The 22,599-nt window shown below is 37.1% G+C and overlaps 4 protein-coding genes across 4 annotated transcripts; 3 read left to right on the forward strand and 1 right to left on the reverse strand.

The window, feature by feature from the left end:
* The first annotated feature begins 56 nt into the window (after nucleotides 1–56).
* Nucleotides 57–6,796, forward strand: LOC101299531 (endoglucanase 24-like). Its single transcript, XM_004289044.1, has 8 exons — nucleotides 57–285; nucleotides 370–653; nucleotides 940–1,377; nucleotides 1,587–1,734; nucleotides 1,831–1,997; nucleotides 2,573–2,884; nucleotides 5,733–5,827; nucleotides 6,325–6,796. Exons 1-8 carry the CDS (start codon nucleotides 57–59, stop codon nucleotides 6,497–6,499), a joined length of 1,848 nt encoding a protein of 615 aa, XP_004289092.1. The 3' UTR covers nucleotides 6,500–6,796.
* An 802-nt stretch (nucleotides 6,797–7,598) lies between these two features.
* On the forward strand, nucleotides 7,599–10,797 carry LOC101302782 (protein AF-9 homolog). Its single transcript, XM_004287775.1, has 6 exons — nucleotides 7,599–7,976; nucleotides 8,449–8,537; nucleotides 8,701–8,922; nucleotides 9,007–9,194; nucleotides 9,274–9,395; nucleotides 9,926–10,797. The coding sequence occupies exons 1-6, from the start codon at nucleotides 7,863–7,865 to the stop codon at nucleotides 10,019–10,021; spliced, it is 831 nt and encodes a 276-aa protein (XP_004287823.1). The 5' UTR covers nucleotides 7,599–7,862; the 3' UTR covers nucleotides 10,022–10,797.
* A 2,452-nt stretch (nucleotides 10,798–13,249) lies between these two features.
* Nucleotides 13,250–14,084, forward strand: LOC101303063 (auxin-induced protein 15A-like). Its single transcript, XM_004287776.1, has one exon. It carries the CDS (start codon nucleotides 13,603–13,605, stop codon nucleotides 13,936–13,938), a length of 336 nt encoding a protein of 111 aa, XP_004287824.1. The 5' UTR covers nucleotides 13,250–13,602; the 3' UTR covers nucleotides 13,939–14,084.
* A 4,097-nt stretch (nucleotides 14,085–18,181) lies between these two features.
* LOC101302489 (zinc finger CCCH domain-containing protein 30-like) lies at nucleotides 18,182–22,147 on the reverse strand. The gene is made up of 4 exons (XM_004287774.1): nucleotides 21,877–22,147; nucleotides 19,819–20,025; nucleotides 19,512–19,636; nucleotides 18,182–19,420 (listed from the first exon to the last, which is right to left on the reverse strand). The coding sequence occupies exons 1-4, from the start codon at nucleotides 21,940–21,942 to the stop codon at nucleotides 18,343–18,345; spliced, it is 1,476 nt and encodes a 491-aa protein (XP_004287822.1). The 5' UTR covers nucleotides 21,943–22,147; the 3' UTR covers nucleotides 18,182–18,342.
* Between the last annotated feature and the right edge of the window lie 452 nt (nucleotides 22,148–22,599).

The following is a 22,599-nucleotide window of genomic DNA, read 5'->3' on the forward strand; positions in this document are numbered from 1 at the left end:
TAACAACCCAAATGGTTGTTCTAAATTGTTCAAATTTCAAAGAAGAAGTTGTGTAAATGGAAGGAGAAGAAAAAGCTTATCACAGAGAGTCGAACACAAGCTGGTGTTGCAAATTATTTCTGTTACTCTATATAGCTCTGGTCGCCTCAGCTTCTACGTTCACCATTCTAAGAAACTTCAACCTGTACTACCATTCAAGCCGGGTCTCGGGTCGACCCGGAGGTATAGTGCAAAACTACTCTGACGCTCTTGGACTCGCCACGCAGTTCTTCGATGCCCAGAAATGTAACCCTTCATTCCCACAAACCCATTTCTTTGTGATGTTTCGTTATTGATTGATATTTGGTTTGGTTGTTGTTGTTGTTGCAGCTGGGAAGCTGGTGGTGAACCGGGTCGGGTGGAGAGGGGACTCGGGGCTCCGAGATGGGAGTGAGGAGGGGTTGGACTTGTCAAAGGGGATGTATGATGCTGGTGACCTTATAAAGTTTGGGTTTCCCATGGCTTTCACTGCAACAGTGTTGTCATGGTCTATTCTTGAATACGGTGAGCAAATGAAAAAGGTGAAGCAATTGGGTCATGCCCATGACTCTCTGAAGTGGATCACTGATTACTTGATCAATGCACATCCTTCCCCAAATGTGCTTTATATTCAGGTACCCATTGCTTGCAAAGTTGCAATCTTTACCGTAATCATATTAATCTCACATCAGAAATGTGACACTAGGTATAATATGATGATCATTATTCATTAGTACTAGACTACTACGTACTAGTAGTAAAGGGCATTAGGGCTTTGTCCCAACTTTTTGAGTTTTGAAACTTTTTGAGTTTTGGTAAGTTGGAGAGAATATTGGTGTTCATTTATAGTTTAAGTGATAGATATAGTTCAAGGTCAACAGTAGTGAAGTATCTAGTTATTGCTTTTTTATGTGATTGAAGGTGGGTGATCCTGAGTTAGACCACAAATGTTGGCAAAGACCTGAAACCATGACAGAGAGGAGGCCTCTAGTTCAGATCAATACATCCTTCCCAGGAACAGAAGTGGCAGCAGAAACGGCAGCAGCTATGGCATCAGCATCTCTTGTTTTCAGGAAAATCGACTCCGCATACTCGAAATTGCTCCTCAAGCATGCCAAGCAGCTGTTTGTTTTTGCTGATACTTATAGAGGTTCTTATAGTATCAGCATACCCCAAGTGCAGCAGTTTTACAACTCTTCAGGATATGGAGATGAGCAGTTGTGGGCAGCTACCTGGCTCTACCATGCAACAGGAGAAGTGGACTATCTCAGGTATGTGACTGAACAGAACGGGCCGGCATTTGCCAATTGGGGAAGTCCATCTTGGTTTAGTTGGGATGACAAGCATGCTGCAACTCAGGTACATTTAGTACTTCAATGTTCGACGTTGCCCTTTGTAGCTTAGAGGCCAAAATACTATTTATGGTTACCCAATTTTCTTTGTAGATCTATTTTCCTACTGAATTACAAAGAAATATAAGTCAGTTTCATGACTTCATCTATAACTCTATAAGCTAGCCAGCTCCACATACTTCTTCTTACACTGATATTTGTACCATTTTGGAGCAGGTTTTGATGTCCAGGATAAGTTTCTTTGGTGCAAAAGACCTCTCTATGGCAGAGAACATTGATATACAGATGTACCGAAAAACTGCAGAGGTCTTCATGTGTGGACTTATACCTGATTCACCTACGGCCACATCTGATAGAACAGACAGTAATTTCCCTAACAATACTTCATCCTGACTTTCATATGTTTTCTTTATATTCCTAATTACAAAATTGATGAAGTGATGTGTTCAAAATGATGTAGATGGTCTGATATGGGTGGAAGAATGGAACTGTCTGCAACATGCTTTGTCTTCAGCCTTTCTAGCAGTTCTCTATAGCGACTACATGGTTGCATCACAGACTGAAATGCTGTATTGTGATGGCAAAATTTACAATCCAGAAGATCTTCGTAGCTTCGCCATCTCTCAGGTAGTACTTGATTTGCTGATATTGAGTTGTGACATAAGTGACGTAGCCAGACATTCATTTAGAATGGTCAAATTTGATTAATTAGAAAATTAAATTATTTTCAGTCACTCTTTCGCAATAACACAATTTTGCTTAAAAGAATTAATGACGCAAACTTAATTTCAATAATATTTTTGTTCTATCGTTATAATCTCGAATAAACTTTGGATTATAATTTCATGCACGATAAATATTGAAAATGAATACGTTACTTTTTCTTTTGTTTGAGAGATAATATTGTATGTAGATGTATGGTAAACATTAATGTGTTGTTTCCATTTAGTAAGGTAAGAAACGATTTATATTAATTAGATTAAGTTTTTTAATAGTATAAATTTTTATTTTATTCCATTATTGTTGAAGAATATTTAAGACTAATTAAAAATTTCTGAAAAGAGAATGGTCAATTTATATTTCATTTTCATTAATATCCAATACAAATTAAGGCTAATTACTCTTTTTGAAGCTAGCTACGCCCCTGGTGACATTAGTCATTTATGTTATTGATGTGGACAGCATTGCACAATTACTTGCAGGCAGATTACGCTTTGGGAAAAAACCCAATGAAGATGAGTTATCTTGTAGGGTATGGGAGTAACTACCCTCAACAAGTGCACCATAGGGGATCTTCAATTCCAGTTGATGCAGATACTGGCTGCAGCGATGGGTTTAAATGGCTGTACTCCCCCGATCCAAATCCGAATGTAGCTGTTGGTGCCCTGGTTGGTGGTCCTTTTCAGAATGATAGCTATATGGATATCAGGAACAATTCAATGCAAGGTGAACCAAGCACCTATAATAGTGCTCTCATTGTTGCCCTCCTCTCTGGCTTAGTTTCCACTTCTTCGGTGGCCATGCACTTGTAATGAAAGCACTTAGCTACCTGTTCTTCTTGTATCATCTGTAAGAAATTTTGTGCTTGCTTGTTAGTAGTTCCTACCCTTTTTAGTGGTAGAGGCAGAGGATATCAGAAGTGATTCTGCCTAATTTCCTGGAAGAGTGTAAATATGAGTTTCAGTAATGCAAGTAGTTCTTGTTGAAATGCCAATTCATTTAGTTCAGATCTCACTAACACATGGAGATATTACTTCACTATTCAACATACTGGTTAATGAACATTTAAGATCAAATCACATTGGTTTGTTCAGATTTAAGGATCATATACCAAAAGCAAACCCTTTCTTCATGTTCAATCAAACTTTGATACCGCATTTCAACAGTAGTCACCATTTCACCCCTACACCTTCCTTGCCCTATCCTCCTTCAACATTATAGTAAGAATTTTTAACAGTTAGAATTACATGTTTAAAGCATCTAGTTAAAGGAAACAATATACAAATTTTGATTCGATTGAAAAATTCCACTGTGTTAACATGTATGCATCAAAGAAAACTATACCAACTCTATGTAGTAAGAGACCGACTTCTTGTAGTCATAGACTAGCTTGAGATCAAAATTAGTCTATAAAATGTGTTTTGAATCAATTTAAATTTATGATAAATTCTTTTATGAGTCCACATTTAACTCTCTTAACGTAACACTTTAATACATTACATATGCCTATTTTTCCTAACTTGGCTCCAAAGTGAAGCACCACTTCAACCCATATAGATCTTTGTTACATTGGTATTGACATTATATTTCATATTTTAGTCACAATGATTCCTTATCCACAGGACCACAATTTCTCCATTATTAAAACTTTGAAAACTTTCACAGATATTCCACATTTTAATTCTTACTTTCCAAATCAAAGAAAAATAAAGAACACACAAAACAAGGGGCGCGCATAGGCAGACCAAAAAGAAAAAGAGGCTAGCACAGGTCGACGTTATAATTAGTGCTCTGTTTTTCTTGATACCAAAAAAGTAAAACCCGCCGTGTGCTGGACCAAGACAACCGAGGACGGCACCAGCACCCCACCCACCACCCACCAATCTCCTCCTACTCTTTCGATTTCAACAACCCTGTTCCTCTCAAATCCATTGCCTTTTTCACTCACACCCAAAAGGTCTGTTTTTCATTTCATTCTCATCTTCATTTTGTTTCAGAGCTTGGTTTGCTTTGAATCCTTCATCGTTTTGGTTTTTCTTTGGTGGGTTTGATGCTGTACTGATTTTCCTTGCTAAAGTTTCTGCCTTTTTTGAGTTTCGATTGTGTCACTTTGTTTTGAAGATTTGATTTTTATTTTCGGATAGTGCTTGTTTTGCAATTGGATTGGAACTAGAAACCCAGAATCAGATATGGGTGATTGTGACGAGATTCTGTTGTTGATTGTTGTTCGTTGAAGTTTTGGTATCGTTTCTCGTGAGTCAAGAATGTTTGAGCTGGATATAGCTTTTGATTTCTGTTTTACGGGTTGGATTTGTGCTTGGTTTGATTTGAATGTGCTTTTAGTTTAGTGGACTTGGTTTTATTGGGTTATCTGGAATTGTGAATTCGATTTCTGAGTCCAGTGGTAGTGATTACTTAATAAGCCTAAAGGTTTCAGGGAAGTACCGAAAGGATATCTTATCATCAAGGTCATGTATGGAGCTCTATTTAAGTGTGTTGTTTACTTTCCTGAGCAGCACATTGTAATCTCTGTATGAGATAGTGTGCAATAGTTTACCAACATGCTTGAAGTTTCCGGCTTTTCATCATGCAGACATCCCCAACTCTATATCAGTAGATGCAGCGTATTTAGATTTGGGTGCATTTTGGCTCTTTTACTAGCCAAATATGCTTGATAAAGCTTGATAAATGTCACAAACTTTACTGCGACTTTTTCCCCTTATGAAGCATTGAGTTAGCAGGCTCTTTAAGCTTCATAATGTGATATTCATTTGAATGATCTTATGGGAGTTATGCCTTCATATTGACGTTGTGTCTATTGTATCAGATTTCACGGTTCCCTGTATTTATATTCTATTTTACAACTTTGGACAGGGGATGGCAGCCGGAGAAGAGTATGACTTGTCGTCCTTGAAGTCTCAACTAAACCAAACACATGAAATGTGGAAGCTGGAGATGGAGCAGCGCCAGTCCCAGGTGGATGTGTTACAACAAAAGCTTATAGAGGTAAAGGCTTGTATAGAGGGGTCTGATGAAGATTCAAAAAAGGAATTAGAGGTTCTTTGGCGGAGAGTTAAGACGGCTGCTAGTTTGTTAACATACTTGAAATCAAAAGCAAGAATAATGGCTGTTCCTCATTTAGCACATACTGCATGTGGCATCAAACAATCAGAAGGACTGGGGATTGTTGATAAAAACGGTACACCGTTGTCTGGATGGTCTCGGAATGTTGATCTTTCTTCCTTTGATATTCCGGATGAAGATTCTTCAATTGGGACTGGGAAGCAACGGGAAACTCTTGATGAACAAGATGCAGCTTATATTGGTGAACTGCTCAAGTCTGTGCAGATGGTTACAGATGTAATGGAAGCTCTAGTCAAGAGAGCTATATTGGCAGAAGCTGAAACTGCAGTTGAGAAGAAGAAGGTAACTTTTGGTCAGGAAGAAATCAAGAAAAAGTCCATCCAGATTGAGAACATGTCTATGAAATTAGAGGAGATGGAGCAGTTTGCGCTAGGTACAAACGGTATTCTAAATGAAATGCGGCAGAGAGTTGAGGATTTGGTTCTAGAGACATCCATACAGCGGGAACGAGCCACAGAAAATGAGCAGGAGCTTTGCCGGGTGAAGCGGGACTTTGAGTCTCTAAAATCGTATGTGAGCAGTCTCATCACTGTACGAGAAACATTGCTTTCATCAGAGAAGCAGTTTCAAACTATTGAGAGGTTGTTTGAACGGTCAGTATCTTTCTTATTCTGCATTCAATAGATGTTCAATTTCACTATAGTTACCCTTTAGTTGTTTGTGAGGTTTTGTGCAATTGGTTCACTTCATTGTAGTTAAGAAATATATACCCTGCAAAGGCCTCCCTAAATTATGATAATCAAATCCCGACTTGTCTCTTCTATTAGGATGATAACAACAAGGATAGGGTGCTTTGCTTACTTGCGTATTGCATGTATGTTGCTGAGAAAAGTATGAAGTAATATTTGAGCACTTATTTGAAATTTTGTGGATCTATACAGTCTACTGAATTGTCATATTATTAGATCTGTTGCATGTTTGCACTCATCGACAGGCATGTGTTTCAAAGTGTGTCCATGCTCTTATGTTTTTAAGCAGCAGCAGTCCTAATGCTTATGCATGTGCTAATCCGATTCTATTCCAATGTACAAACATACACACTAGCTGGCAATGTTTCGTTGTTTCATCATCTCATGTTACTTTGTAACAGGCTTGTCGCAAAAACAACACAGTTAGAGGGTGAGAAAACACAGAAAGAGGTAGAAGTTCAGAAACTTATGGAAGAGAATGTAAGGCTGAGTGCTCTTCTTGACAAGAAAGAAGCACAACTTCATGCCATGAATGAACAATGCAAGGTGATGGCTTTGAGTGCTTCGAACATCTAATTCTTCAGGCTTCCCTTTGTACTGCCTGGTGGTTGGTGGCTGTGGATGGTTGTTGGTGCCGGTGGTTGCCTTGGAACACAGTTTGGTTCAATCCCACCTATTATTACCAAGGACGCATCTAGCAATGCATGGCTTTGAGTGGCGAACTTTGTTGGATATCCTTTCTTTCAATTGTAACATTGTGAAGTGCCCCCTTGAACTTATTATCGGTTCTGCATTTATGCTGCTGTTGTTGGAAACTAAACCTAAAAAGTCATTAATTGGAATGCAATATCTGAGCTAGATTGTTTATGCATCAGTGCTTAATAGGTTGCCATCTGCATATTATGCTTCACTGCTACATTTATCCATCTGTTATTCTAAATAGATCTTGAAATATTTCATATCAAGCCATATTCCAATCCCATGGCCTTGCTAATGAAACACTTGACCCTCAAACTATCACGATCTCCTCATTTTCACAAATCAGAATGAAAGCAAGTTTGAATAGTGTTGTTTATCAGATGTTTAGTAGTTAACCAAGTAAGAATTGTACTTGTTAGTGCCACAAAGTCTGCATTATGGTTTAGGTTCGATATAACATTTCTACCACGTTCAGTTAGCGTAGTTACTCTATGTCAGGAGAGTCGGCAGTATCACAAACATAAAGGAATAAGAGGGAATTAATTTGAGTTAATCAAAGTCATGTGTTTACTAACACAAAGAAGAATCGAAAAGATTCTGCATAAAACTATTCACACATGTATAAAAGAAATCAAATTGGTGTATGTCCCATCTCTAAAAATCGATTCCCACTTAGGGGGTTTGATTACGAAATACGAGGTTAGGTTTACGAAATACTACGAAGTTGGGATTATAAATCAATTATTTGAAATTATTATCAATCAATTTTTTCTCACATTTCACTTACTTGTTTCTGGTTCATAATTATTTTTTATTTCAAATAAATATTGTGTTATTTTAAATTTTAATCGTTTGAATTTCTCACTAGAAAACAAAAACACAATAAGTTTAATTATATGAACCACCCTAACTAAATACTTCTGGCAGATTAATCTACAACATTACTTAAAAGACAAAGAATCATTTAGGGGATTTTGAAACAAAATATTGATAAAAAAAAAAAATGACCTTGCCCGCGGTCTTACCCCAAAATTGAGTCTTTGTTTCTTCACCAAAAAAGGGATCGAAAGCCCTCAAAGGAACTAAAACCCTAACTTACTCCCCCAAATCCCCAATTCTGAAAACTAATCTCTCCCAATTCGAATTCGTCGGTAAAACCCTTTTCGCCGTGCTTCGAATTCCGGCGTTGGCATTGCTCTGTGTAAGTTGAAGTGGCGTAAAGCTCGAATCTTTGCTCACAATGTCGGCGAGGAAAGTTGGTGAAGCTGAACCTCAGCCTGAGGGGGACGGTGGCTCTGCGCAAGCTTCACAGTCAGTTCGAGCTTCCAAGTCCACTGATGATAGTGACAAGAAGGTAGTGATTCTTATGCTTTTTGTTCTTAACATTTGCTTAAATAGTTTTGTGGATTTTGTGTCTACTTAGTTTAAGATTCTGAAAGTTCTATTGTTTTCATGTACCCAGTTTGATTCTTTGACTGTTTACTTCTTAGTTCATTGAATTTGTTGAAGCACGAACTAGTTTTGATTGAGTTGATGCATTACTAGTTTCGACACACTTGAACGGTTGAATGCCATGTTGTGGGGATGAGATTTCGTGTTCTGTTTGCTTGTTACCCTAGTTTCTGTATAGCTTTTTTAGTATGTCATGCTTTGTTGTGCAGCTCTTTGTTATAATCTTGGTCCTAGAGGACACTGAGACTTTGTTTGTTTTAGACGTTTAGTTGTAATTTGGAGGTCTTGTTTATTGAATTCATCAAAGCGCGTCCTTTTTCTTTCCGCTGTGTAACTCAGTAAAGTTTATGATGCTTTTTCACTTGGTGTAATAGAGCACAGACAGGAAACTTAAGGATGTTGATATTTGTGTGCCGATAGTATATGGGACGATCGCGTTCTATCTTGGTAGGAAGGCCAGCGAGTAAGTATTTTTCTTTTATTGGGTCTCGTCATTATCCTTTTGTGTATTTGGATATTTTCCACTAATGTCTTTTGTTGATTAGGTCTGAGTCCCATAAATTAGGGTCTTGTCATAACGCCTTTGTATCTTTGGATATTTTCCACTAATGTCTTCTGTTGATTAGGTCTCAGTCCCATAAGTGGACGGTTTATGTTCGTGGAGCCACAAATGAGGACCTTGGGGCGGTGGTGAAGCGTGTTGTCTTTCAATTGCATCCTAGTTTCAACAACCCTATGAGAGTGATCGAGTCGCCCCCATTTGAGTTAACAGAATGCGGTTGGGGTGAATTTGAAATTGCCATCAGCCTGTTCTTCCACAATGATATCTGTGAGAAGCAGTTGGACTTGTGAGTTTATGTATTCTGAAATTCATGTTATTTGCTTGACACAGAAGGAAGATTGCAAATAATTGAAGCTTATATCTTTTTTAGGTATCACCATTTGAAGCTATATACCGAAGACGAATCGGGCCCCCAGTCGACCAAGAAACCTGTTGTTATGGAATCTTATAATGAAATAGTTTTCCCCGACCCTTCTGAGGCATTTTTTGCTCGTGTACAAAACCATCCAGCTGTCATAGTTCCCCGTTTGCCTGCTGGGATTAACTTGCCTAAGCCTGGTAAATTTATTGTTTCAATGGTCCTGGAACCTGTCTTTTACATCTTTTGATTCTGAGCTTCCTATGTTTATTTGTGCAGTTGTGAATGATAACATGAATGAAAACAAACGAGGAGACACGAAGGATCACCCTCTTAGTCAGTGGTTCTTGAACTTTTCAGAAGCAGATGAACTCTTAAAACTTGCAGCGGCTCGCCAAGAGGTAGAATTGCTATTAGTTTGGACTTCAGACCTTGCATAATATTAACTTATTTTCCCTCACCCACATTTTTAAAGGAGTTTTTTATTTAAATTAATTTATGAGGGAAGAGTAAACTGCTCAGACCCCCCCCCCCCCCCCCCCCCCCCCTTTCCCTTTCCGCCCATTTCTTTTTATCTTTTGAGAATGGGAATACTATTTGTTTTCCTTATTAATTTAATGCGTTGTTTGATCATGCTAATTATGGCCATGTTTGGGTCCCTGCTATAGTGCTATCTAGGAGTACTTAATAGAGACTGCAGTGTATCACTATCTTCAATTATTGGGAGGGGCTGAATGATCTACTTCTCTTCCCCTATAATTTAAGGGATTGAGGTTTACCTTGTGGCTTACTGTTTTGTCTATGCCTGTACTGTTGTCTGTATCAGATTGTATGAGTTGCTCTTCTATGTTTTATGGGTGCTTGAATGGTCTGACTGCATAATTAGTTGCTTTTTGATAATTATGTTTTGACATTGTGCCTAACTTGATAGGTTCAAGCCCACATTGTTAATGTAAGACGAAAACTGAGCTTGATGGAAGGGGTGCCCCAGCTGTCCAAACAACCCTCCGGTTTTGAGTACGCATGATCATGGTAATATTGTCAAAGATTCGTCATCAGTGTAAATTAATGAAGATTGAGTGATCCTTGATGTAAACATCTGTATCATCACAGTGATGGGGAACTCTCCAGTTTGTTTAAATCTTTGTATGTGGTTTACAGCTAATTGAACAGTGTAGTACAGGAACAACTATGGATTGTTCTGAGACCTCTTATCAAACAAGCTAGAAGATTGTGCACAATATTAGTATTGTCTTCTTCCCCGTCTATTTTTCTTTATGTTGGGCCAATGGCAGTAGTATGCTCAAGGTAAACGAGTTAGGCCAATCAGATGGGATGGTTCATACTTCATAGTGTAGACCTCCTCAGGCTTCAGAGTCGATTGCGATGCTGTAGTTTTGATGCTTGTAGTGATGTGAATAAGCATTTTAGAGATTTCAGAAAGCTCGATTTTCTCAAATACCTGTGCTGTTCTAGAGTTGTATTGGATTTTGATTCAGTGGTCAGGTCTATCTATAATTCTATATACAGGGAAACGTACACTACAAACATATGAGCTTATTCTGACTTGTAATGGTCAAGGTTCTTCTGAGATAGTACTTGAGTAGACCGATAAACTGAAATACCTTACCTGTTGTGAATTGTGATTGCTGTGAAGCCGCCATTTCTATTTTGTCTCTATGAGGTTTCTTGAGGACAAGTAACATGGCCTTCATCCCTTTCACATGCCGATAAATGGGGTTGGTTCAACATCTTCTGCAAGAGAGTTGCCGTCTGTTGATTGGTCCTGCCTCAGTTACGACGAGGATGGTATGCTCTCCCACATTAATACTTACCTTGACGTTCTATCCATATGTATATCTACAACATGGGTAGCCGCATATCTGGACTGTTTTCAAGCTCTTCTGCAATCTGTGGGTTTGTTTCTACAGTATAGTAGAACAGTTTTCGAGGAGTTCTTCCTGTTTAAGTTGAGATATGATGCATTGATGTGAAGTTTTGTGACTCATTGCATGTCAAAGTCTAAGTCATGGTACGTGATGGCTGAAATGTGTGGTAGAAGAAGTCGAAAATGGAAGCATGTTCGAAGAGATGGATAAGATGAATCTTGAAGCAGCAGCTCTGGTGATGGCTTTCTTCATCAGCCTTAGAACATGGGGGTATATAAATTCTCTTGGAAATACTAGTGGTGCTCATTTTGGGAGGAATGTAGGTGTGTGTCTTACTTACAGCTCCATTGTATCTGTTTGGTCTTGTTATGGTTTGTATCTGCAAAGCACATGGGTAGTCTTTAATGGTTAGACAATTTGCAGCACAAGTAACTTGATGAGCTGAAACATGCTTCACAGAATTATCTGTCATAGAATTTTATGTATATATATATATATATATCTGCAATCTTTGTTCATTAGTACAATTGTGTTTCTTTAAGTTCTGGTTCTAAATGAATCTCATTTCTATAAGGAACAAGCATCACTCAAAAGGTCTGATCATTATGCTCCCAATCTGAAAGCATTGTCGAACACATTGTTCTTTTTGCTGTGATAGATTTTTAGTCAGCTTAGTTCTAAGTTCTGATATTGTTGAACCACAACCAGCCGTCCTATGGTTCTGGTTGTACTACAAGATGGTACTTTTCCTAAATTGAATGAATGTTAAGAGTCTCAATCGAGCAAGTAACCATCTTATGTTCATAAGTAGATATGACATGTATCTAATTAGCATTAGGTGTCTCAATTTTAGTGGGAGTATCAAATCGATCGGGTACTCATCAGATCATTACCAGTGTCTAATAGGCAAAATTTTGTTATGCTTTATTGAGAATTAGGCGAGTTTTGTTGTTATTGAAGCCCTATAGCACATGCATACATAAACATTCCAGCTTCTGCGGTTTGAATGCTGGTTGGTGTTTTGTTTCTTGTTTCCTCACCATATATGCTTCAGCTAGCACAAATACAAATCAATATCATTCAAGACTATCCAGAAATACACTCCACCATATATTTGTGGAAGTATACCTAAAACAAACTCAACCAAAAAATTCCAAACCTGCAAGCAACTGCCACAGAAACACTGATTGTCAAATAGCAAACAGGAAAAGTTCATTATTACTATATATTGTGAGCCAATTAGACATAATTTGATCATCCTATTGCACCTGTACACTATAAATTCCCGTTCTTAATTCTTTTAAATAAACTAGTATGACTTTTGTCTTCCACCAACAATCTGCCAAAGGCAAGTGGATAGCTAATTATTGTGTGAGTTCAAAAATAGTTGATCTTGCAGGCTTGCGGCATTAAAATATATCCAAGTCTACCGCTTTACAGAACCATTTTGAATCACTGGAATTTAGTGTAGGATATAGGCATGGATTGATTTGAGGAAACTGACCTTACTTGTGAAAGGGTCCTTCATTTTCTGTTAATGATCAATTAGACAATAATTCTGAACTATTTGAGTTGGGACTAATTTGTAATGGATTTAACAACTAACTACCTTTGGATAAAGGAAAGAAAGGTAAGCAAGCATTGTAAACCTCGATATTTAGACATTTTCCCCTACCATTTTGCACCTGAAGACATTTCAACTCAGTCTTTTACTGTGCTGAACTGCTGATTACAAAGTGATCAAGTTACTACTTCCGTCCAAGCAGAGCTGCAGGCTCATCTAGGTGTGAGGTTTTTTCGCGGTTGCTTATAGTTGCTCATATATTACCAGTATAGGAACTGTAACTCTACCCCCATGTTAACGGCCTGTGTGAAGCCACAGATCCGCCGCATAATGCTTACAAATAACCCAGCTCGCATCGATACAAAACTTACATATATATGCATCTAGCTGGGGTATGCATACAGTACTTGACAAAGATGCATACCTTTTGTCTTCATGATGAGTAACCATCAAAACAAAGGTATTGATCCCTAATTCAAGCATATCAGGACACTTTAAGCGGTTGATCCATCAGTGCATAGTCGATTTCAGATATTTTTTTTTTCATTTTCTTTGGACATTATACACTAGTACGTAGTAGTACTCTGTACATCACGACTCAAACCCTACACGTAAAGTAGATATACAGTAAGTACATACTGAAGCATTTGCAAAGCCACACAACCTAGTTCCCATGCTTCCTATTTGGAATTTGGAAGGAAACACTGGTAGGGCAAAACCCCTATGGCTGTATTATTTGGACCATTTAGGGTTTCGCAATTGTTGCTTATGCCGGCAAAGCTTTCTCTGTAGCTTCCTTCAGTAGCTTATGACCGACGTTAATCATTGTTTTTCTTTGCCTCAAACACACTGGTAATTGTGGGCTCTTGTTTGGCCCACATTTCACATGGCCTTGTTTTCTGAGTTTTTGTCACTCTAGTATTCTCCTCCATATTTTCAAAAAAAAGTATTCTCCTCCTCCATAAATACCTCCCCACCCTTCTCCAAATTTCCATCAACTCAGACCAAAACCACCTTCTTCTTCACAACTCTGATCTCTCTCGAGCTATCTTCTTCTTTCTCTGTCTAGCCAACCAGCTGAGTTATATACCTAGTTATTTTTTATAAGAGAGTTATATACCTAGTTAATTACCTACTTCTGCTTACTACTCTCTCATGGCGATCATCAAGAAGTCATTATCGAACAAAGCACTGCTGCTGCCACAAACGACTGCCCTGAAGCAAATTCTGAAGAGGTGCTCGAGTTTCGGGAAGAAGAACAATGTCTACAATGAAAGTGGTCTACCCGATGATGTTCCCAAAGGGCATTTCGCTGTGTACGTAGGCGAAAACAGAAGCCGATATATAATCCCGATATCGTGGTTGGGGCATCCTGAGTTTCAGAGCCTGCTGCAGAGGGCTGAGGAGGAGTACGGGTTTAACCATGACATGGGTTTGACGATTCCTTGCGAGGAAGTCGTCTTTCGCTCCTTGATAGACCAGTATTGCTGAGGTTGTTATCTGTAGGTTGTTATCTGTGGCATGCAGCAATGGTGGCTCTGACCTTACGTGAGTGAGGGTGATTAACTTGTTCAGTGCTAGTGATTGATTGTATATGAGCATGTAAGGAGGTAGGGTACTTTTTCAGTTTTTCTCAATGTTGATGATGCATGTAGTAGTGTGCGTACGTTTTGTCGTACCCTTTCGAGAACTCATTTGCAGAAAAGAAGCAGCTCCAAGCTATGTATGACCTTTTTTCTTCTCTCTCTCTCTCTCTCTCTCTCTCAATATTTTCTACATAATTGAGTTTGAACAGCGGAAATGAGTTTAAACAGTGAATACTAGCCATCTGAGGATTATATAACAAAAGGAATTTCGGAGTAAAACAAAAGGAATCTAATAACCGGCCAGAACACCATAAATCCAATCAAAAGGAAGAGGTCGACTTGACAGAAGACATAATACAAAATTAAGGAAATGATGGTCTACACAATCTACTACTGCAGTCGTACCCCGTTCTGAAAATTAATAATTTATTTGTTAATTGTTTCACTTCCTAGCTTATCTACTTGCACTCTTTACGCGCGTATACTTGAATTAAAAGTTTAAAACTCGAAACTTTGAGTTTTGGGATTGGGATGTCGAATTATGAAATTTTTTAGGGTATCTATATGTTTGTGATACTTATATTTACTGATATGATAACAAATTTGTTGTCATTTTGGTAAAGATAGTCATTACTTGAGTAATTTTTGGTCTATTAGAAGTAATTACTCGACAATTTACAAGTTTATGAATAACTTTTTGTCGTTATAATAACTTGGTTCAATTATATGTAAATATGTAAAACAAATGTAGTAATTTTGTTGTCAATATTGTAAATTTTACTCATTTAACTTATTCTTTTTATTTAATTAGTGATAAAATAAGTGTATGGTATATATGTCAGTACCGTAAACAATCTCGTAGAATTATATGCAAATGACTAAACTAAACTGTGATCACCTGCTTATTCTAACTTTTTTTTGGCTGAAACGAGAAGGGATAAGGAAGGCATAACCTCCTTATCGCCTCAGAATTTATTAAAAGAAAACTGAAAGAGATACAAAAAGAAGGGGACTAAACGTCTAAACCAACCTAATAACAAGCCGCCTCAAAATTTATCAAAACAAAAATGAAAGAGATAGAGAGGGCCGGGGGACTAAATCAACACCTTCGATCCCTTATGGATAATAACAAGCAAACAATTAGAACAATAAATCTCTATTCTAATTAGTTCCACACAATGCATTAAAAATGCGCTTCAAAGTTCAAAACACGTGATTTTTCCTCTTTATATTTTTATTCTAATTAATTTGATGTTTAATTAGGGCCAACGATGTTTTATGGTGCATATATTTTGAACCAAAGACAATAACTTTCTCAATTCCTTACCTTATATACATTATTGACAATGAATATTTCTTTTCACGTACTATATGATTTTTCTACATCTATTTCTAGGTGTAAGATTCATGCTCTACATTTAATAAGGCTTTCCCAAAAATGCCTTAATTTATAATCTTAAATAGTCTTTTTATTTTATTTATGAAATTAAATAGTTTCTTGTAGTGCATAATTACTACATGCTTTTCCAAACATATATATGTGTATGACCTAATTAACGTCTTTATTTAATTAATTAATTAGTGGTTATCTGCCATGAACTTTGGTCGACCACGTAAGTGAGATATATATGAAACAACCCCAATATATTTTCCACCAGTGAAGTCCTAATCTATGTTTAGTGACGCCCTCATGCATGCGTAATTGGCCTCCATATATATTTCCTCATTTGCATTCATTCACATGGAAAGTGGGTCTCATTGTCCTCCATATATATGATTGCTCTCTTAATCTTAATCAATCAGTTACTAGATGCCATCTTAATCACATCCTAATTATTAAGCATGGAGTTTCTTGTATATATCTGTCGTATTCTACGGTATGCACAGAAGAAGTTTTTGTATCTCTGTCGTATACTACGGTATGCACAACTTGATTTAGAAAATAGAATTGAATTGGATGATTTGTGATGGTACGTACCACTTGATTCCCTATGACAATTTTAATTGTTCGAGATACAATCCAATTGCGTTTAGATTCATATAAGCTTGTTTTGGGAGATAGATAGAGATTGCTAGCTAACAACTTGATTAATTTAGAAAATATAATTGAATTGGAGACAAAGCTCACATGAGAATGTACGTAGTGATCAAAGAAAACTTTCAGTCTTTCACATTATCACTTGTAACTTGTTAACACCAATAGGGGTTCTATTACAAGTTTACAACAACATGCATGTAGTTGAAGGTTTTACTTCTTATTCATCAGACCCGTATCTGAATAGAGTCTTAAAATCGATGGACCCAGGGCCGAGAACTTTAAGGGGCCCAAAATTTTCTTTTCTCTTTGTGTGATTACATTAGTTTAGTTAAAAACAATAAAAAATAATTAACAACATCCAATTAAGGTGATGTTAGATTACAAAAGAGAAAAATGAAAATAAAATCTTACCAATTATATTACTATCATTAGTTACATTTTTGAAAAATGAGTAGCCTAAGTAAGAGATTTGTTGTATAAATAAGATTTTTAATAGAATTTCTAATGTTTTTTGTTGTTATATTTGAAGTTTATAGTTTTGGTTCGTGAAAATTTGTGTGAAAATCTTAGGTCTGAAAATCTTAGGTCTTAGCCTGTTAATCATATATGGTTATATATGGTGACATTCAAAAACCTCAAGAAAAAATCTGGCATTTGTCCAAATGGGTTTCCACTTAAGCATATTACTAACTCATAATCAAAATCTCTTTTTTTATTTAAAAATAATAATAAAATAAAATATAAAAAAAAAACTCGTAATCAAAATCTTGCCCTAGCTATAGATATTATCCTGCACAACACTGCTTCCCTATCACTCGATTGATCTTGTTTCCCCGACCAGTTTAAATTTGTAGAAATGACGAATCGAAGATGATTTTCTCTTGGCCGGGTCGACTTAAACTCGGATCCAACAACACATTTAAGATTGCATGAATGAAAGGTGAACAACCTGAATTTGCATGGAAGATATTATTCATGCTGCACCACTTTTTTCCGATATAAGGCTCTTTCTGTTCGTCTCTCCCACATGACTCTGGTCAGTTTGGCTGCAGAAACCGACCATGCATGCTGCGAATTGGGTCAGGTTATATTGAGAGATGAGTTGTAGGCAGAAGCCGCAGAACCACAAAACTGTTTGGTGGGTTTCAGTTTCCATTTTCGATCTATTTTTCCATTTTCATAATGTGATTTGGGGTTTAATTAATTCACTACCATACAATAAACTAATATAAACCAGTTTCGTTCGTCTCACAAGTTGCCAAATGTGATCGAGAAATATCGGGTCTGTCTCCTCGAGCTCAAACTATATACCTGCAAGTCTTGCTGGTTTTGTCCCAGTGTGATTTTATTGTGCAGCCAGCAATGTGAATCAATTTTTATATTCTCACATGTACCTTGATTAATCTTGAACTTAATGCTAATAAATACATAATTACACTATAATTAAGGGGAGATTTTGAAATCGCCGTGGGGGCCGGCGCCAAAGTCACCTCCCGCTCCTTAAAGGATCCGCCCCTGTGGATGGTGAAGTTCAGCTGTTAGGCCTTAATCTTCAGGTGTATGAGTTTATATATCGAAGCGCGCGTGCGCGCGCACACTAACACTCTCTCTCTTTCTCTCATCCGCTCACTTTCTAATCACGTTAGTATGAAAACTAAGAGATAAAATCTATATAGCCATTACTGTAAAGAAACTAAGAAATATGAAGAATAAAAACTTATGAAGAGTGAAATTTACACACCCTAAATTACAATCCACACATATTGCTCTACTGTTAAAGTAAAAATATCAAAACTATTCATGTTTTAATTCTTTACATTATCCAAGATAAAGACATTTTTGACATTTGTTATAGTCGACGTACACGATAGATTTGCTACTATTACCAGAATAATTATTCTTATTCTATGTGTGGCACTGTCACGTGGCAGTCCGAAGTCCGAACCAATCCTATCACTCGAATTTAGTAGGGTAATGCAGGAGGTTAAACAAAAAGCTAAATTAAGATAACTAGTCGGAAATATTTTGGGTCTGTCTTTGCTTTTTGAGCAGATTGGCCATATTCATGATTGGAAAAGCTTCGCCCAAGTACAGTGTAGAACAAACAAAATAATCAAAAAACAATTCCATGAAATTTTCATTAACCTTTGCAAATTGCACGAGTAAATACAAAACGAAAAACCTACCTGTGTCTCAAAGTCTTTCTACCCTTCCCAAACTTTTTTTACAAAATTGGAAAAAAGGACAGATTTTACTACTGACAATTACCGCCTAAAACATACCCCTCCCCTTATTATTGACCCCATTTAGTTTCATTCTCTTAGCACTTTGGGCCTCCATACCAGTTCGCCAATTTAACGACATGTCGTGCACGTATTCACAATTAGCACCCTTACGACACCCCTTGGCACTTTTGAAAAACATGCAACGTTTCAAATTCTTGGCCTTCATTTCCGGTGGGTTAGAGTTTACAGACATTTTCAAGTCCGTCAAGAAATTATCACCAATTTTAGGAAAAATGGGGTCCTGCATTTCTTTATTATCTGTTCCATGTTGCCTAATGAGGTTCTTATAGTAGTTCATGTCCTTGACAGTTCCGGGTTCCTGGACTGAGAAAGATCCTATGGGAGCCATGTTCTGTTGAGGTAACATACTTAATGGGGGTTGTGTCTGATTTGGCAGTCTAGGCAATATAGCATGGTCAGCTTGAGGGCTGGAGAAGGAAGGTAACGGTGGCGATGGTGCAGATCGCTTTAACCCAGATACTTGAACAGTTTCTGGCTGAAGAGGGATTGCATTCAAAGTACCCACTTTACCTGGCATATGGAAGTTACCACCAGGTGTCCTTGGCATATCAGAATTCGAAAGGGATGAGGGAACATAGGGAGTTACCGTCTTTGAATTTGGTGCAGTAAGTGTATTCATTGATGCAATTCCTGTATTGGCTTCTGGTCCTTGTACATTAATCAATTTCTGGAGCATTTTCGGATCGTTCAGAATCTTAATAAGCAAATCAGTATCGATCATACTTTCTTTCTCGCTGTTTTTCATCATTGTGGTTAACGCAGCTGAGGCAACAGCCGTAAAATCAGCACTTTGATTAGGTAACTTTCCTGGTGTATGTGCTTGCTCAAAACCAGGAGGGCTGGACTCCGATGCATTTTCAGTTCCAGATGCCAACAGACCTTGGGAAAAACCCGGTAGCTGAGATACTACTGTGGTGTTTGCTGGTGTTAGATGTTCTTGATCTTGATCTTCTTGGGACTCTTCTTCAATTGGATTGATGGGGACACAAGGAGTGAGGCTATGATCATAACACTCACATTCTACATCAAAAGAAACAGCGGGGCTGCAAGAGGGAAAAGACGATCAAGCTCAGTTCTATGAGAAATAACCTACTAGCAAACATACTACCAGATATAATAAGAGATAAACCTTACCTAGGTGGAATTGCAGAAAACCGAGGATATACAGCCTCAAGCACTGCCATCTCTCGTATTTTTTGAGTCTTGGCTTCTTCACTTTCCTCACCAGCCGCTACACACCAGTCCTCACTCATAATAAGCTGTTAAAAATTAAAATAAAAACATTTGAATCAATACATCAAGTACAAATACAAACAGATATGCTTTTTTATTCTTAAATTCGACTTGAACACAAAACATGTTCGAGGAAAAGAAACAAACTAGTCTTTTGAATCACTAGCATAGTTCATCGTGTTTTAACAAAGATATATCATCTGCTTACCTTGGGAGGGCATTGCCATTTGATCTGAGGGATGGGGAAATGTTGCAGCTTAGATTGCTTCATAGAGATACTGACTTCAAACCCAGGCGGGCTATCATTGGCTTCAAAAGAACTCGAATGCAACATACTTGATGCCTTTTTTTTAAACTGACCTTGATATTTCATGCCAACTTCCACAGGACAATCCAAAGAAGAGAATAGCTTCACCTATTTAAAGCCAAAAACTTAATAAGTCAATCTTTAATATTTCCACAAAATGTCGAAGAGATATCATTTGACAGAAATATAGAACATGGATCATTTTAAGAAACAGAGTCATTACAAGGATGTTATACTTGCCAATTCTGCAAGATATGAAAGCGCCATCATGGAAAAATCATACAAATGCAGCCGAACACAAGCATGATATTGAGAATTTAAATTTTCTCACCAGTCATTTTCTTTATAAACAAGCAGAATCAAAATTGTATGCTACAAATTTTGTACTAGTGTTTGTTAAAATCTTAGATTTGACCCATCTGAAAACCTAATAGCTGAACGAAACCTAGTTAAGTGTTACAAAATGGCTGATATGACTCCAATACTTTACATAAATTGCTATCAACAAAAGGCTACATGTCAAGGGTTTTCTTATTTTCATTCTAACATCTACAAAGCAACACAATCATCATGGGTAAATATAACTGTTTGGGGATCTAGTATTGATCCTATGGCAAAGAATGGTACTTTTGAACTTTGGTTGACTTCATGAGTTATTTCAGTTAAACGCTATCTGAATACGACAAGAACGCCTTGTTCTGTCGTTTAATTTCTAACAAAAATGGATAATACAGAATTTATGACAGACATTTATCTTACAAACAAAATGATCACCCTAACCCTATTATGTAGATAGTGTGGCTCTATGCAACTGGTAGCTCTTATTTTCAATCCGAAAAGGATATGCAGTAGAAACTATTCCTGAAAATGAAGAGGTAAGAAGGCAATTCTAGTCACACACTGTCTCTTGAGCAGGTCATAAGTATGTTTCCAATAATCTTGAACGCTTGTTTAGGATTTACGTAACATAACCGAGAAATCAGGAAAAGTTTATATTTTGGAACAAAAAAAGTAACTTTAATTCTGAAAATATTTCCATGATCAGGAAGACACCTTTTGAATCGTCAACCAAAGTATAAGCCATATGAAGTTATAAGCTCAGAACTCCTGAACTTCCGCGTTCTGTTATAAGCTCAAAACTTCTGAACTCATGCGTTTTATATATAGAACGACAATCTACAAACAAGTACTCAGATATCAAAACCGTTAAACTATCAACTGCCTTAATTTAGACAGGATGATTGTGGAATAATAGTATTTCATGTTTCCATTAATGAAAGATATGTTTTCACATGCTATCATAATATGTACAAGCTATCATATTTGAGTATTTTCTAAAGCCGTTGTTTTCGATCTTGAACTGTGTCAAAACATAATTAGAAACAAAGACACTCAGTGACATCAATGACTTTTATCTGAATTTAAGATTTTACAACAATCAATCCACATTTTGAAGTCTACTGATTCACTTTCACTTTCATAATTTCTGTCGATCTTCTATTGATCCTTCGATAAAATCATTCTGTTCATTGATAGGGTCAAAGATTTGATGGCGAGATCCCCATCTCCTATCTTCTTCCCAATCAAATTAAACCGTCTTGTTTTCGTCGATTATCATATTTCATAACCATCTGAATTGTCTTTATCAATTCAAGAATTCAAACCATTATCACTGCCAGCATTGCATTGGCTTTCCCTTTCACTTTTCCATTTTTCTTTTCTTATTTTAACAATTGCAATCCAATTGTTCAATCTCTCTTTGAACAGCAAATATAAAATCAATAAATAATAATCTAATCAATCATATCAGGTTGTTGCTTTCTTGATAATTAGGATGGGAAATCGAAATCGAAATCGCAGGAATCTGGAAATTTTAATAACAAATCTAAGAACAGCCTCGGATCCAAACTCAAACAAATTAAAAAGAAAATCCAAAATTTATAGATTTTGCGATTATACCTGACAAAGTTTAACTCCAGGAGCCCAAGAAATTGATTTCCTCGATCGCTTCATATTCATTCTCATATTCAAACACGCTTCAGATTCAAGTTTACTACAAATTTTTTCTTACAAATCGAAGAAAAAACAGCACAGGCTTTATAGTCAGATTCGTAAAATATAGTAGTAATCGAGATTCGGTTTTCGAAACCCTAGCGCCGCCCAGAACTTAGAGAAGAAGAAGAACCAAGATAAGATAGAGATGCCCTAGTTTTTGACGATTGCGTCGCTCAAGAATGAGGAGCGAGCCCTGGTTATATAGTGGACAGAGAGATCTGTTCCTTTTGGTTTCGGTTTCGGTTTCCCTAGTTTTCCGATGTAATTTTAACATGGTTTGGAGGTATTTTCGTAATTTAGAGTAGGACCCCAGGTTAGTTGGAAACAGCTGCGCACACATATGTTGAATGGGTTTGGTCGTCGTGATGTACGGTGTAGGCTTGCTATCTTATTATGATTGTATAGAGATTTATAGATAGACGGCTCTGATTTTGTTTGGCGTATTGTCGTGGACTATTTAGGGTTGGGTGCGTGAGGTTTACGTTTCTGTCGGCGATCTTCAGTTTCTTCACTTGTGTGATGAGGATGATGATCTGGCATTAGAGCAACTTTAACACTTTTTATTTTGGTTTTTAGCTATTTTAGATGACTTGTTTAGTTTTTTTTATATATTTTTAGAGCTTCAGC

This window comes from Fragaria vesca, linkage group LG1 (assembly GCF_000184155.1).
Source record: "Fragaria vesca subsp. vesca linkage group LG1, FraVesHawaii_1.0, whole genome shotgun sequence".
NCBI classification, from domain to species: Eukaryota; Viridiplantae; Streptophyta; class Magnoliopsida; order Rosales; family Rosaceae; genus Fragaria; species Fragaria vesca.

Bases quoted from the DNA above. Each gene is read 5' to 3' on its own strand.
- LOC101303063 (XM_004287776.1), top strand. From the start codon at position 13,603: ATGGCGATCATCAAGAAGTCATTATCGAACAAAGCACTGCTGCTGCCA.
- LOC101299531 (XM_004289044.1), top strand. From the start codon at position 57: ATGGAAGGAGAAGAAAAAGCTTATCACAGAGAGTCGAACACAAGCTGG. The intron at 286-369 runs GTAACCCTTCAT...TTGTTGTTGCAG, and splicing joins GTTCTTCGATGCCCAGAAAT to CTGGGAAGCTGGTGGTGAAC. The intron at 1,998-2,572 runs GTAGTACTTGAT...AATTACTTGCAG, and splicing joins GTAGCTTCGCCATCTCTCAG to GCAGATTACGCTTTGGGAAA.
- LOC101302489 (XM_004287774.1), bottom strand. From the start codon at position 21,942: ATGAGAATGAATATGAAGCGATCGAGGAAATCAATTTCTTGGGCTCCT. The intron at 20,026-21,876 runs GTATAATCGCAA...GGCTTTAAATAG, and splicing joins CTGGAGTTAAACTTTGTCAG to GTGAAGCTATTCTCTTCTTT. The intron at 19,637-19,818 runs GTAAGCAGATGA...AATTTTTAACAG, and splicing joins AATGGCAATGCCCTCCCAAG to CTTATTATGAGTGAGGACTG.
- LOC101302782 (XM_004287775.1), top strand. From the start codon at position 7,863: ATGTCGGCGAGGAAAGTTGGTGAAGCTGAACCTCAGCCTGAGGGGGAC. The intron at 8,538-8,700 runs GTAAGTATTTTT...TCTGTTGATTAG, and splicing joins CTTGGTAGGAAGGCCAGCGA to GTCTCAGTCCCATAAGTGGA. The intron at 9,396-9,925 runs GTAGAATTGCTA...CTAACTTGATAG, and splicing joins TTGCAGCGGCTCGCCAAGAG to GTTCAAGCCCACATTGTTAA.